Genomic DNA, 15673 nt, shown 5'->3' on the forward strand with positions numbered 1-15673 from the left:
AAACACAGAGGCAACTCAAAGCGCTTTACATAGGCAATGAAAATCATTAGAATGACATTAAAAACAATAAGCAATAAAAGCCTGAGAGTAAACTCAATTAAGATAGAATAAAATGAAATAATGATAATAAACAAATCTCATGAAAACCATGAAAAACCTGCACTGCAGTTATCAGTAAACGTTACTCAAACAGGAGTAAATATCGCATCTGTCGGGGCCTATTTTCAGCTGCAGATATGATGCACTGATGTGTATTTAAAGCAGCAGGATAATGGATGTGGAATCAATTTAAATAGAATAATAAATAAACTACAGTGCCCATGTTCAACATCAGCCAGTGCATCAGTGTGGCTCGAGTATGTGTTTTATTTGGACAATGATGGAGCTCTGTGGAACAGAGGAATAAGATATATCAGGGTTTGGCTGCACAGGAAATGAGAACAATAAGAAACAATAAGAAAAATATAGAATATTGCTCGACTTTAACATCTTCCTGGTTTTGTCTCAGTACGTGAACCCAGCGTTTGAGCGGATGATGGGCTACCACAAGGGGGAGCTGATCGGTAAGGAGCTGACCGAACTCCCCAAGAGCGACAAGAACAGAGCCGACCTGCTGGACACCATAAACACCTGCATCAAAAAAGGAAAGGTAAGTCGCACATCCACCCATCCATCTACTCATCTGTGAAATGAGACGGTGCTGTATCACTGCCTGACTGCTCTGTGGTCTCTGAAGGAATGGCAGGGCATTTACTACGCCAGGAAGAAGTCAGGCGACAGTATACAACAACAAGTGAAGATAACACCTGTCATCGGCCAAGGAGGGTAAGCTGATCAACCCGAAGCGCTGATGTCTTGCTGTACTGTATTTGCAAGAAATCAGAAATGACTGACAGACTCTTATCTGGCATCCAACAGGAAGATTCGACATTTTGTAGCCATCAAGAGACCTCACGTTGACAACAATAATCAGGTGAGCGAAGACCTTTCCTTTCAGTCGTCTTCTAGTTTTCTTTTTGGTGATGATGAAATGTTCCCTTTCTTTGCCCCCTGCACTATTCCAGCCCAGAATGAATAGCACCTGCACATTAGCAGCACTTTGAAACCTAGAACCACTTCCTCTCAAATCTGCCCAAAAATGCTGATTTGCAGGCTCAAATGATGAATCCGTAGCTCATAAGCCTACCAGCAGAAAAACATTCTGCTACAAAATTTAATTTACAAAAGCCTTTAGACTTATAAACCCAAGCTTGAAGATCACAGTGAGTTGGTTTTTCTGTTGTGGAGCTTGAACGAATGTCAGTCCATCAGCAGTCCCTAATGCTACAGCACAGCTTGGCCCAATCAAGCCTGCTGGAGAAACGAATGATTGAGTCCCAACTGGACTCACACTCAGCTGGCAGTCAGGTTTACATAAATACTTCAAATGAACTGCAGGCTGAAGTGTCAGATTTAAATACTGTGCAGCCTCACAGTGCGCACGTTTACTCTGAAGCAGGTGTGTCGCTGCTCTCAGCTGGGTTCCAGGCCAATAGCGTCATTCTATGCTAAGCTACGGCTAAGCACCAGGATCCCCCGCTAAGGCCTGGGAGGGCGAGCAGCCAGGCGCCAGGGCTATTTATACCCCAGGCAAAGCTGCACAGAGACTAGCTTTAGCTCATTGCTCTCTTTCATCGTGTGTGCATAAGGTGAGTCAGCCGTTGGCATCTGCCTGCTAAAGCCAAGTGGCATTCATTCCTGCTCGCTGGGATTGGGAATCCTTAGACATGGCAGCGGCTGATCCCATTCTGGAAAGCATGGAAGTCATTCCCGCAACCTGAAATGTGCAGTGTCAAACTGAACGGTATTATCAGGGTGTCGCCTTCTGTTTAATGCATTCTCACCACACATTACAGAACGGACGTTTTTGATGACATTTTAAACTAAATCATGTCTTTAGGCATGTAGTGCATCTTCACTGAGACCCTATTATCCTTTCAACAACCCAAGGCCACAGAGGTCCTTTCAGGACTGATCTGACACTGTATCCATGCTCTTACATTTTCCTCTGAGCACTTTAAACCACACATTATTCCACGTCTTTTCCCACCCAGGCGTTTGGCTGAAGACCACGGTTTCCATTTCATTGTGTTGTTTAGTTAACAGTATTTGTCTAAGCACTCCAGACTTACAGCAGGTTTAGGGTCAGTTTTGTTTGTCTTTCCCTCTCAATTAAGGGCCATCATAATCTCAACTATTTCCCAGCTTTAGTCGAGTTAATTCAAAAGATGTTTTTTTGGATGTCTGTTTGTGCTTTGCAGCCCAAGAAGCCCATTAAGATGTAGCCAGCTAAATCTGGCAACCTTGTATGTCATTAAAAGTGTTTATACTGTCTTAATCCTATTTACTCAGTATGGGACGCGCTGGAGACCTGAGAGCAAGCGACTTAGAAATTTAGAGAGGGGGCTGTAAAAAGAGAAAATGAGCAATTGTGTGAGAGTGAAAAATGAAGCGTAATTGACAAACATTTTAAGGACGCCTTTCTCTGTATATAAAAATTACATTTTTCTGATTGTATACATAAAATGAATAAATGTTTTATGCATTCATCATTGCATACATGTGCATGATGCACTGTCAGCCAGATGTAAAGGTGCAGTGAGTCACTGGGTGATCTTCTGTAACCGGATTAGAAGCTCTACATATCTACACAACCTCAGTGTGACGAACAGGATGTACCATACAAATAGTCTCCTGCGTGATAATATATTATAGTGAACGTGGTATGCTGGAAGGTTAATATTTTTTTAATTAGTAGAATATGTATCCGAATTAGAGACATAATCTCACAAAGTGGTATTTGGTCTCCACACCTGCTGATGACTGAACAGATTATTTTGTCTAATTGTCTTTATTACATTTGTTTCATTTAGCACAACAACAGAAACATTGACGTTGAGGGTTTAATGGCCAGCAAACTGTAACGGAAAGGTTGCAGTTCAGTCATTGTCAAGGCTGATTATTTTGCTAAAGATTCACCAGCATAGACCATAATGATAACTAAAGATGTAGATATTACATTCAACTATTCGTTCCTTTTTTTTCCATATAGACCAGGGGTGTCGAACTCATTTTCACCGAGGGCCACATCAGCGTAATGACTGTCCTCAAAGGGCCAGATGTAACTTATAAATGTAACTAAAGGTAATCGAATGTAATGTAAAATAAATGTAACTACTCCTTAATGTTAAATAACTCTGAATTTATTACTTATTCAAGTCACAAACATTGCAGTTGCATAGAAAAAATATGCTTGTTTGTTGCTCTGTTATAACATAAATCCTGTTAATTTGTCAGCTTATGAAACCCACATAACTCCATCAATCATGGATCAAACTGTCCAAGTGAATGAAGAAAAATAACATAATAAATAACTCAGAAAAATAACACAATAAATACCCATTAAAATGGGCTTAATTACTGTAAAATCAACAATTGTGAGCTGCTAAGAACATGTATGACAGATGTAGCATTTAAAAAAAAAAGGCTGCGATCATTATTTATTTCTGAATTCCACTCATTAGCATTGATGTGGAAACACTGCCGTGTAGTGGCGATGAGCCGTCACTTCGCGGGTATCATAGTCGACAGGCATTGTGGGAAATGTAGTTTTTGGTCAAAGCACTCTTTTGACCTATTTATTTTTAGACACTCAGACCTTTTAAGCTCTCGCGCATAAAATGACGTGGCGGGCCACATTTGGCCCGCGGGCCTTGAGTTTGACACATATGATATAGACTATCAAGCAACGCTTCATTAAACTGCCAGATTTTTGAATGGGGTTTGGCGGGACGTTCAGGGTGGCAGCGACATTCAGTAATATAGTAAACATGCGTGCTAACTACGCTAACGACTGTATCGTATGAAGTAACGTTATCTCGGAGCCTGACCATCTCTAGCGGACTCACCCTGGGTCCAGGTCCACAGCTGCCTGTACCCGTTGCCGACGGATGGGACGACTCGACGTAGTGGAATGATTTTACCCTAGAGAGCAGCGTGAAAGTGAGGACGGCTCACTCTGCAGCCACGACTGCTGGACTCGAAGAATCTCAGTCGACTGATGATTCGAATCTTTGACTTTCAGGGGGCAGCCCTAGATTTTACAATCTTCAGGGAATGCAGTGCAACAAAATACAGTATACATACATCTGAACTGTTACCAAGACAGAAAATATGCGATTTGTGCAGTTTAAGACACAGAAACATCTCCCCACGATGACCCTCAGAAGCTGTCATACTGGTTTGTTTTTGAAACCCTGTCCCCTGTGTGCAAATCAGAAACCAGTCTATATGTTGGTACTGTGTTTTTGGCTTTGTATTCACAGTAGTGAAGTTCACAGGTTGTAGTTTCAGAGAATCTATTAATGCTTAAATAAATCACACTCACGCAGCTTTACGAAAAAAGAGAATGAAGTGTTCAAACATCAAACATTTCTGCTTTCTGATTATGTTCCTCACAGCGAAGGAGAACCAACAGGGACTCCTGGTTGTGGTCCAAACCTGGACTTTAATCAGCTCCTGCTTTCTGTCTGTCAGGTCCACAAGTTCAACAAGGAAGAGAAGTGCAGCGGGGAACACTCTCAGTCAGGTAACTTACACAACACGCTTTCTAATATTGCCTCCTGGTTGGGCTGCTATATTGTAATGTAAAACTTTATTATAGAATAGCATGATTTAGATTAGCCCCAGTTTGTTACTCCTGAAATATAAAGATGACTTTTCCTTTAACTTCCTATCAGTTGGTTTAAAAAGGAAAAAGCAATTTGAAGTAATTTCATTTCCTTTTTTGCCCCCTTTTTTTTTTGTTGGCACACATTTAATCGTTTTCCTCACCACATTTTCTATTTTCGTCATACATATAACGCTTTAATGAGATGCGCATATTCATATATGTCCTGAAACTTAAGACAAAGGATTTAAAATGGCTTCAGAAGCTAAATGTAATATATTTGAGATGAAACAGCGCTGAGACTCGCCGATATCAGTATAAATCTGTCCCTCCATCACTCTAAACTGTACATTTAATGTCCATTCCTTCCCTCTACAGAGTGCCACTCACTGCGTCACCGCGACAGGAGGAAAGACTCAATTGATGCCAGATCGCTCAGCTCTCGCGGTAGTGACGGTAAGACCTTTAAAATGCATCGTCTTTTATTTGAGCCTCTGTTTGAATGAATGGAGCCCCAGTTTGTGCCGTTCTGAAGGGGAGACGAGCAGAAGAGGCAGAAAACGAAATGGAGAGAGGACAAGAGGGGTGATGAGACTGTAATGAGAATACAAGTGAGAGCAGGAACACAAAGGAAAGGAGATGAAGAATGGGGAGGTGATGGGGATGAGTCAGACGGTGTTATGGTTGGTACTTGAACTAAAGACGTCTTGAAGAGAGGCGTCGTGGGCTGATGACATTACGTTCCTCCCTCCTCAACTCACTTTGACACAGCTGCTGCTATTTTCAGAGTGCAGCGTCGTCTGCTTCTCTCTTCTTCAATCAAACCGCCTTCCTTCTTTCTCTCCTCGTCCCTCGTAAACCTTCATCTTAACGTTTATCCTTTTCAGCCTTCCATTCATAAGACTTCTGATGAGTGGTAACAATTGCAGGCATCGTGATCATTTGTTTTTTTTTCCCCAGTTAAAGTATTAAGGATGTTAATAGACTATACAGGCTGGTGATCAATGAGCCACCATAATAAAATCACAAACATAAAATCATTTTTATATTAAATATTTTCTGAATTGCAGCTCCCAGTTTACAGAATCGAAGATATTCCTCCGTCGCCAGGATTCACTCCATGACTATCGAGGCTCCCATCACCAAGGTATGTCACTTTATACACCTCATGGTCCACACACAGCAAAGCAATGGAAGAATTATTCAGAAATAATGATTTTCATCCTTTGTTTCTTTTGGTAATAAAAATAATGATTATGAGCCTCTACCAAACAGTACAGATGTCCATTTACACTTTCAACAATCTGTATATTTAGTTATTAAAGTGAAATAAAATACTATTTTTAACTACACACCTCTTTTATGGACAAGAGAAATGTGTAAAACTTAAGAAATAAAACATTTTGAACATAATCTTTGTAAAATTTGCTCATATTTTGGTGCAACAGCTCTACAGTGTTTCTGTTTGATGGATCCTCTTTTTGGGACATTTTCAAAAAGTTGCACCATCCTCAGTGATCAGAGTTTGTCAGTGTCTACTACTGTTATCGTGCTTTGTTTAATCACTATTAGCAGGATTTACCGAATGTATCACTGTGTGTTGTTGTGCTAATCAAACCACTTTCAGAGGTATTAGATCTATTCTGTTGAGATGATTAGTTTCAGTACATTTTACAATTACTCGTGAAGCTCATTCATTCTGATTTATTCCTGTTATTTAATCAGGAAGTCACATTCGGCTTCTGCTCTCTGTGCAGAGTGTGAGAGTTTGCGGCCCATAAAACATGAGATTAACATGACATGATAAGTGTTTTGGGGTGGAACTTTATTTAATAGATAAAAGAAACATCTTATTGTTTCTGTGCATTCTAGGCAGCTACATTTCTTGAGGTTGTTTACAGCGTGGTTAATTATTGCTTTGGATTCCTTGTTCCACACCACTTTTCACAGCTGATGTTTCAGCATCAGGGGGATTTTTTTGTATTTGAGAACATCACACTTAAATGAAAACGTTCAGAATTGTTTTGGCGATCTCTGTATTCTCCACGGCGCCGCTGTCATGATGTGAGCAACAGTAAACTCAGGTCGGGCTGGAGGCTGGGCCACAGTTCGATGACATACGGTGTACAGTATGTCATATTGTCTCGCTCGGCCTCCGACTGCAGGTCATGTGATGCTCTTGTGTGTCTTGAGAAGCAGCTTTATTTAGCTGTTTCGCCCCAGACGAGATTTGTCCAGCATCACATGCACATCTCCATGACACATGCACAAAGAAAGGAGCGCTCTGTTACGGCATGCCTTGCAGAGGCCTCTTTGTGCATGTGTTTGTATGCAGCGTCTGTTTGGCAGCAGAACAGGGACTTTTCTTTTTCTTCCTCCGCAGGTAATAAACATCATCAACGCAGCCCAGGAGAGCAGTCCGGTAACGGTGGCCGAGGCTCTGGATCGCGTGTTGGAGATCCTGAGAACCACCGAGCTGTACTCCCCTCAGCTCGCCTCCAAAGAAGATGACCCCCACACCAACGACCTGGTCGGGGGGCTCATGAATGTAAGAGGCAGTGTAGATACTTTGTCCATTCATGAGTATACATGCTTGAATGGCTTTATAAGGAGAGGTTAGAAATAAAAATGTTCTTACCTCATGTGTATGAAATTGAACATGCTTTCTTGTTGAACCAAGAAATTTTTGGCTTCCAAAATCAAGTCTCTATTTTGGAAGTGCCAACAGAGTCTTTGTTTATTTATTTTCTTTTAATTTGTTGAGTAAGACCAACTATGAGGTTGAGTCACTGCACGCAGATGCTTGTCTTTGAAGACAGAGTTGATTTTAGGTTTTAGATCCATCAGAAGACTGTTGTACACCAAATTATACATTTTCTAGGAAAATTGTGTTTTATTTCTGTCTACAAATCCCATGAAAAGACAAAACCAACATCAAAAACAACCATTATTGTCAAAACACATCAATGAGCCTCACTGTTGCCTTCATCACCATGAACACACACACTGTAGTTTATTTTGACTCAGTCCTGCTGCCCCAAATACTCCCTCAAGCACCAAAAGTGTATTAATCCACCGCTGAAAATAGTCCCCAACAAAACTATTTACTCCGGTTTGCGTAACGTTTGCTGAAAACGACAGCGAGCAGCTGTTTTAGGAAGTTACTGAGGCTTTTCTTAAAAATCCAATCATATATTTGTGAGCTATTGTTTAAGATGTTCGAAGAAACAAATGGGCTTTGGGCTGAGAGAGATAGTATTGAGATGTTGGTCTTTTTCGTCATTTCATGGGGTTTGTTGACAATGAATAAAAAATACCACCAGTCTTCCATTTTCCCATTTTGTGTTTTGCAGAAAAAATGTTTGAGTAAATGGAGCTATGGAGCGTTTGATGAAAGATGTGTCATTATTAGCTCTCTGTGTTTTTCTGCAATGAATTTAATTTGTTATTTTGTTTTGTTTTTTCTCTCCAGGATGGGCTGCGGAGACTTTCCGGGAATGAATATGTCTTCTGCAAAAGTACGTTTGAAAGAACCAATGAATTATCACTTTATATACATCGATATAACACAATATGATAGTAGTAGTAATACAAAGGCTCTATACGCCCTCATGAGTGTTTTCAGAGGATTAGATTTCTGCTCAAGTTGGGCAGAGATATGCTGGCTGATGTTTCCAAACTGTACTCATGAGAATGAAAAAGGTCATTTATTCTGCGACGGGGAGAGAGGAAGAAGTCCGTACAAACAGAAATATAAAGTGGTGGTTTTATGGGGAGAAACGTGATGTTACTATTTCTGGGCGACCAGTGGCTGGGAGTGTTGGTGAATCGAATCTTAAGACAGGAGAGTCATCGTAACCAGTAATAATACATAATACATCTTACCTTTCTTCTCAGATTCACACTGTAAAAGATGACTGACAGCGCTGAGTTAATGTTAATGAGTTAAGAACAGGTAGGAGGACAGACCGGTGGCCCTCATCATCACAGAGATGATGGAACATGAGGTCCGCCGCCTTGAATCTCATGAATAAATATGACATTTACGGTGGTTATGGTCAGGATGAAAGCTTCACAATGTTCTTGTAGCTTTCTGGAGTGTGAAATCTTTCATCTGAGTTTATTATGTAACCCCCCCCCCCCCCCCCCCGTTATAATGATTAAAGTCACAAGAAGCACTTAACTGAGAGAGGATCTAAATCAGGCGTCTATTTTCCGAGAAATTGTCTTCTTTTTCATCAAAACAGTCTCATTATTTCAGAGCTGCAGCTACTTCTGCTCTCATACGATTCTTTAAACAATCTTATCACACACAATCTTTCTGCGTTGGTTTCAAAGGACCAGATGTACAAAGACACTTAGCCAGTATGTTTGCACATGTATATAGATATTAGAGGGCTAAGATTGGTACAGCCATTTATTATTTATCTGTCAAATCCCACACAGAGATCCCTCTCAGTTTGCCCCTTTTATGGTCAACTCACCCTGAACTGTCTGTCTATCTGCTAGATATGAGCCAGAGCCAGCTGGCCATCCCAGTCACTCTGAGTGATGTCCCTCCACCCATCGCCGAGATGCTGAATGATGAGGAGTGCTGGGAGTTCAACATCCTGGAGCTGGAGGCAGCTACACACAAGAGGTATGGAGATGGTGGAAACTGCAGCCAATAAGAGGAGAAAGAGTGCCAATGTCTCGGGTTCAGAAAAGCCATTTATTACTTGTTGCATGGTGATCATTTCATTTAGTTGCTTGATTTATCGTGACATGACACGTCTTTTTGCATCCGCAAAATTGCAGAACTGCAGAAAACGTGGTTAAATCTCCTGTGAATGGTTAAGGAAACCAAATGTGTCAATGATTCAAGTTTTTGTCATCTTGACTTAATAAAATACAAATACGAGAGTTAAAAGACGTTTTTGAGATTTGTGGAAATGTGCTCATATCTGTACGGTAAATATGAAGCTTCAGCCAGCAGCAGTTAGCTCAGCTTAGCATAAGGACTGGAAACAATGGGTTGCCAGGCAACAGTGACAACAAGACTTCAGGAAGTCACTGGAAATAGTCTTACACATAAAGACTGTTTTCCCCTGCCTCCAGTCTTAATGCTAAGCTAATCTAACGTCTCCTGTAGCTTCATATTAAACACACAGACATGAGAGGACTATTGATCTGATTGGGCTTCTGTGCGATCCTCTGCAGACCGCTGACCTACCTCGGGCTGAAGATCTTCACCAGCTTCGGCGTGTGCGAGTTCCTGAACTGCTCGGAGGCCACGCTGCGCTCCTGGCTGCAGCTCATCGAGGCCAGCTACCACTCCTCCAACTCCTACCACAACTCCACGCACGCTGCAGACGTGCTGCACGCTACTGCCTACTTCCTGCGCAAGGAGAGGGTCAAGGTTAGAGGAAAACGCACATTCCTCATACTGAGATATTGCTATATTTCTGTAAAACAAATATTGTAGATGTATCTGGGTATATTTTAGTATAACCGCTCTAGAATATGAGAGTTTTTATTTATTAAAAGTAAGCAGCTCTGGCCAGTTACAGTGTGTGTGCAGTGCAGTCCAGTGCTGACATCTCCGTGTCTCTCTGTTTTATTCAGAGCAGTCTGGACCAGCTGGATGAGGTGGCGGCGCTGATAGCAGCCACGGTGCACGACGTGGATCACCCGGGCAGGACCAACTCCTTCCTGTGTAACGCCGGCAGTGAGCTGGCCATCCTCTACAACGACACGGCCGTGCTGGAGAGCCACCACGCAGCCCTCGCCTTCCAGCTCACCGTCCGAGACAACAAGAACAACATCTTCAAGAACACAGACAGGTTTGTGGTGCATATGATCTAAACAGGCTTTGTGTTCGTAGAGTAATAAAATAGTGTGCGACATTATAATCCTAAGGCATATTAATATTAGACGGATCCAGATCTTAACTTTGTCCCCCTTCACTGCCGACAGGAATCAGTTCCGAACGCTGCGACAGGCAATTATTGACATGGTGCTGGCCACAGAGATGACCCGACACTTCGAGCACGTCAGCAAGTTCGTCAACAGCATCAACAAGCCGATGGCCGCCATAGAAGAGACCAGCACCAGTGTAAGTGTGAGATGGCGACGCTTCACTTTACAGGTCTGTTTGGTACTAAATCTTACTGAGACTGTTGTTTTAGTTAGTTTACAGTAGTGAGTAAAGGTTATTTCTCTGCATGTGCATTAGCTTATGTCTCTCGTGTCTTTGCTGCAGAGCGTGAACAGCGACTGTGAGGGTCAGGCCAACATCAGGAACTCTCCAGAGAACCGTCTGCTGATAAAGAGGATGTTGATCAAGTGTGCGGACGTGGCAAACCCCTGCAGACCGCTGGAGCTCTGCATCGAGTGGGCCGGGCGGATCTCCGAGGAGTACTTTGCACAGGTGTGGAGGGACAACTCTGAATACAGCACAGTCTTAATAGAACGATGTCTCTGTAGACGGACGTCACTTGTTTCCTCTCACGTTCAAAGCTGCAGATTGTGTGCATTTACCTTCGTTGTTGTGACTTCGTTGTGATCTCTCAGACGGATGAGGAGAAGAGACAAGGGCTGCCGGTGGTGATGCCAGTGTTCGACAGGAACACCTGCAGCGTGCCCAAATCTCAGATCTCCTTCATAGACTACTTCATCACTGATATGTTCGACGCCTGGGATGGTAAGGACGTCATTCCCTGTTGTGTACTCTGCAGGGGGGGGAGGGGTGATTTACTGTAAAGATGGTGTGTTTAGTCATTTCCTTTCCCCACTTCAATTCCAAGTGGGCTAACCGTAAAATAAGGCCCCCGTACGGATTTACTGTAGAGTCTGAGTGTGTTATCAGATCAGAAATCACAGTTCATGAATCACACAGACTCAGTGTTTACAAAAACCTTAAGGAGTTAAAGTTATTGGCTTGTTGGAGCTTCCTCACTTGCTTGGTTGTAGCCATATGTTATGATGTATGTCTGGTCTCCTCCTGTAGTCCACGCTGTTTTGTCCTCTGGTTAAGTTAACAGGTTGAGCATGAAAGTTCATTCTTTGACAAAAATAAAAATCTTAACTTCCACTCACTAGCTTTTTATGGGAGCTTTCAAACACATCTTAGTCTTCCTCAGCAAATGGGGCTCAAGTTAAGACTTTCCATTTCAGTTGTGACTTTAAACTACGTTCTAACAGTGTTTTGAAATAAAGTTGTGCAGCTCAACAAACCCTCAGCAGCAGTAGGAAATCCTCTGCACCGAACTCTACAAAGCTAAGGGCCACCAGAAAGCTTGTTAGCATCTTAAACAGAGTTTGTTTTGTAGGAATTTGGTCACGAAAACTGGTTCAGTCTGGTTCAATCCATCCGATGGTTGAGATATTTCAGTCTGAACTAAAGCGGTTGGCCGGACTAACTGATCTAATGCCAAATGCACTTTCGGGACTTCCGTTGGATAAAATGGATCCCTGGAAACCCAGTGACCTACTGTATGTGTTTCCAGTGAAGTAGAAACAGAACTAGGCCTCTGAATCACTGCCCACATTTCTGATTTGTTCAAATAGACTGGAACAAGACATACGTGCTCTCCGTATAAAGCAGAGCCTCCTACATTCAGACCCTCACTCGATGATTTCTTCATTTTTCTTGGAAGGATAAGAAGGAGGAGCCCAGAGGAGTGGGACGGGATAGTGTGGTGCTCACAGCTCCCCTTTCCCACTGTACTTCCCTTTTAGTTTAGCCTCCCCAAGAGGGAACTTGTTTACTGTCAACACGGCTCTGATGTCATGGAAAGACTCCAGATGCCAGTGGGACGGAGGGACATTGCAAGGGCGACAGAGGAGGGGGGCAGTTGGGAAAAGAGTAGAGGGGATGGGGGTTTACAATCACTCGGTTTCAGGAGGGACGAGCATATAAACACAAAAACACACATGCAGCCGCTTTCGGTTCACCGGCGGGTCTCCGTCTCCGTCGGGGTCACTGTTAGTTCCAGAGATGCAGAGATGCCTCCTTTCCGGCCATCAACGAGCCGGAAAGGAGGCTGTAAACAACACGGGTCACGCACTGAGAACACACACACAAAGAAGTGTGTGTGTGTGTGTGTGAGAGAGAGAGAGAGAGAGAGAGAGACCTTTGACCCCAGCAGTCCTTTTATGTGGGAGCAACATTGCAGAGTGTACATAACATTAGCCACTGTACATGAACCACACACCCTCATACAAACACACATCTCCAGGCTCCACAGGTCAGTGACAGCAGGACTGTCTGATGGCAGGTGTGTCTCTACAGTCTCTACAGCTGTTTGTGTTTATTTCTGGATTCCTATTTTTATGGAAGCTTTAAAGAAAAAGTCCGTCTTAAAACGAAACTCTGGCTTTAGGTTTAATGTATCTGCAGTCGTCGTTCTGTGTGAAACTGTGTGAATCAGCTGAGGTTAATATGAGGCTTCAGCTGAAAGTGAGTATTTTAAGTTTCAGTCTTTTTGGTACAAAACTCTAAAACTGAAACGAAAGAAAATGAATCTGCGACGATTTCGATGAATAATCTTTTCTTTTTGCCGCTTTTCCAATGTGACGATTTGCTGATTTTCTGTTTGTAAACGTTGTAAACTGAATAGTTTTTCAGAGCAAACGAAACATTTGAAGACGTCAGTGGAACAATATAAGTCCAACATAGACTTTATCAATAAAACGATGAATCGAGAAATGAATCTGCAGACAAATCAATAGTGACAATAATCGGCCCTACAAAGTCTTCTTGCTGAGCCACAGTGGAGGGACAGTAACACAAGGAGGGAATTTCATGCTAAAAACATAAAAAGATAAAAACACACCCACGTGGTTTGACTAACTCAGACTGCTGAAGCTTCACATTAACTTTAAACCCAGTTTTGCAAAGAAAGACTGTAGATTTTGTCAATCATCTCACATTATAAAGGGAACTCTTCACAGCTAGTATGGACTGGAGGAACGATTACAGACAAACATATGGTCATATGAGTATAATTATAAGGCCGACTTGGAACTACGCGAACCTATCAAAGCCGTCTGTGTCCATGTTTGTGCTCTTGAACGTACCTGACCTTTCCTGTCTCTCCTCTCAGCCTTCGCCTGCCTGCCTGGTCTCATGGAACACCTGTCGGAGAATTACAAGTACTGGAAGGGCTTGGACGAGATGAAGTGTAAGAGCCTGCGTCCCCCTCCTCCTTCTTGACCAACTCCCGGTCGCCTCCTCTCCTCCATCACTCTGAGCAGGGTAGGACAGCGAATGCGCCCCCACCCCACCCCCCTGCACGGTGGAACAATTAGTCTCTTCAGCTGTGATTCGACGGAGCTCACTTTTCTTTAAACAAATCTTTTCATTCTGCGTCCGTCTGTTGCTGTAAAAGAAATGTGGTGAATAAGGTGGTCGCCAAAGCTTGAGGCACGGACTGAAAATAAGCACCAAGACGGATCTCTTCATGCTCGTCGGCGAATGTTTGTACTTTCTTTTCAAATTGCCAACTTGTGAAGGTGCTCAGCTGGAATTTTCACTTTCATGAGCTGTGATACGTTCGACTGTATAGAGCACAGTATACAGCAGAGAGACACTTTGACTCGTGTCTGGGACCAAACTCTTAGTAATCCCTGTCCCTGTTGGCTCCGTACAGGAAGAAATTGTTGGTAAGATTTAAGAAAGGGGAGCTCAGGAGACGGTTAGACCAGGGTCCAATCAGCCAGCTCACAGGTTCTCTAAATGCACACAGAGGTGACATCGAAGAAGGGCTGCGTTTGTGACGACTGCTGGATTTAAAGATAATGTAGCTACGTAACACGTGGTGAAATATCTCACCCAGAGCATCTGCCGGTAACTTCCTCTACGCCAGAGGAGGTCTTTCGTCAAACCTGTGTGAGGAGCAGAACTGCACTGTATCAGAGCTGTTGAAGTTAGCGGCGATACTTCCATCAAACAATATAGAAACATCAGATGTTACTTGCATAGCTTTGTGACACTAACTGTAGACGTTTGCACGCAAATAAGAAACTAATCTGACTTGCGAGTATCTGAACAATGTGTATAAGTGTTCCATGTGAAGCCACACTGACTGTTGTACGGTGCACAAGTCTTTAAGTCCTGCAGGGGCCATGCAACGAGTAGCTGCGTGGGACCTCACAGATCAGACGTATGAAGGAGCACCGGATCCATGTTTTGGATCCAGCTTGTACAAACAGCAGCTGCAGAGTCAGCGTCCGTCTGCTTCTAACACACATGGTTCTTGTTAAACCAGTTTTTAGTATCTCAAATCCTGCCACTGCAATTCACCTTGCTGTCGTTCGCCCCTCTTTTTTTTTGGGGGGGGGGGGGAGAAATCAAGCTGCACATGATTGTCAAAGTATTTGGATACAGAGAAATAAACAAAAAAGGGGGGGGGGGGGGGCATCAGATGATGAGCTCTGTATGATGTGTCTGCCCTCTGGTGGCGACACGGGCGTATTGCATGGAGGTGAAACAGTTTCAGCAGCACTTTGAACCCTTTTGATATTAGAAATCAAAATGACGATTAGCGGTTAAATCTGCAGAACTCTCGCTCCATCTGAATGGTGGACATGATGAAGTAGGGTGTGTGTGCGTGCGTGTGTGTGTGTGTGTTAATCCAGTTAACACACATTACAGTGTTAACCAAAGGCACGGCGAGCTCTTTACAGGTGCCTTATTCTTTGGTCATCTTTACAGAAACAAAAGTGTTTTTTGGCTGAAAAAGCTCCTCCTCGATAGAATTACAAGAAAAGCCATACACGCTTTAGATAGTTTTAAAATCTAAATATGACTTTGGGTACATTGCTTTAAGGTCTGCGCTACAGTTCTGAGTTATCTTGGCGAGTCAGTGTTAACAGTTCTGTCACAATGCTCCCGACACTTTATCATATCTCTACGTGGTTTTTTAAAAGACAGAACCTGAATCAGGTGAAGCTGGATCAGATGTGAATTCCACTGTTATCGCT

The 15673-nt window shown here is 42.9% G+C and overlaps 1 protein-coding gene across 6 annotated transcripts in view; it reads left to right on the forward strand.

Annotated features, from left to right (window-relative positions):
* The window catches only part of pde8b (phosphodiesterase 8B), a 31731-nt gene extending 17594 nt beyond the window's left edge, over positions 1-14137 (forward strand). The window contains exons 8-23 of one of the 6 annotated variants that reach the window (XM_070924084.1): positions 509-649; positions 737-825; positions 919-973; positions 4576-4627; positions 5087-5164; positions 5779-5855; positions 7092-7256; positions 8181-8226; positions 8442-8447; positions 9218-9347; positions 9908-10106; positions 10313-10530; positions 10664-10802; positions 10950-11117; positions 11261-11390; positions 13795-14137. In XM_070924084.1, coding sequence (XP_070780185.1) covers positions 509-649; positions 737-825; positions 919-973; positions 4576-4627; positions 5087-5164; positions 5779-5855; positions 7092-7256; positions 8181-8226; positions 8442-8447; positions 9218-9347; positions 9908-10106; positions 10313-10530; positions 10664-10802; positions 10950-11117; positions 11261-11390; positions 13795-13904 — 1803 coding nt within the window. In that variant the 3' untranslated portion in view covers positions 13905-14137. Of the gene's footprint in view, positions 1-508; positions 650-736; positions 826-918; positions 1000-4265; positions 4280-4575; positions 4628-5086; positions 5165-5778; positions 5856-7091; positions 7257-8180; positions 8227-8441; positions 8448-8670; positions 8680-9217; positions 9348-9907; positions 10107-10312; positions 10531-10663; positions 10803-10949; positions 11118-11260; positions 11391-13794 lie in introns of all 6 variants that reach the window. The other 5 variants (XM_070924085.1, XM_070924087.1, XM_070924089.1 and 2 more) reach the window with 5 other exon arrangements.
* The last annotated feature ends 1536 nt before the right edge of the window (positions 14138-15673 follow it).

Source organism: Enoplosus armatus, chromosome 18 (assembly GCF_043641665.1).
Source record: "Enoplosus armatus isolate fEnoArm2 chromosome 18, fEnoArm2.hap1, whole genome shotgun sequence".
Classification (NCBI taxonomy): domain Eukaryota; kingdom Metazoa; phylum Chordata; class Actinopteri; order Centrarchiformes; family Enoplosidae; genus Enoplosus; species Enoplosus armatus.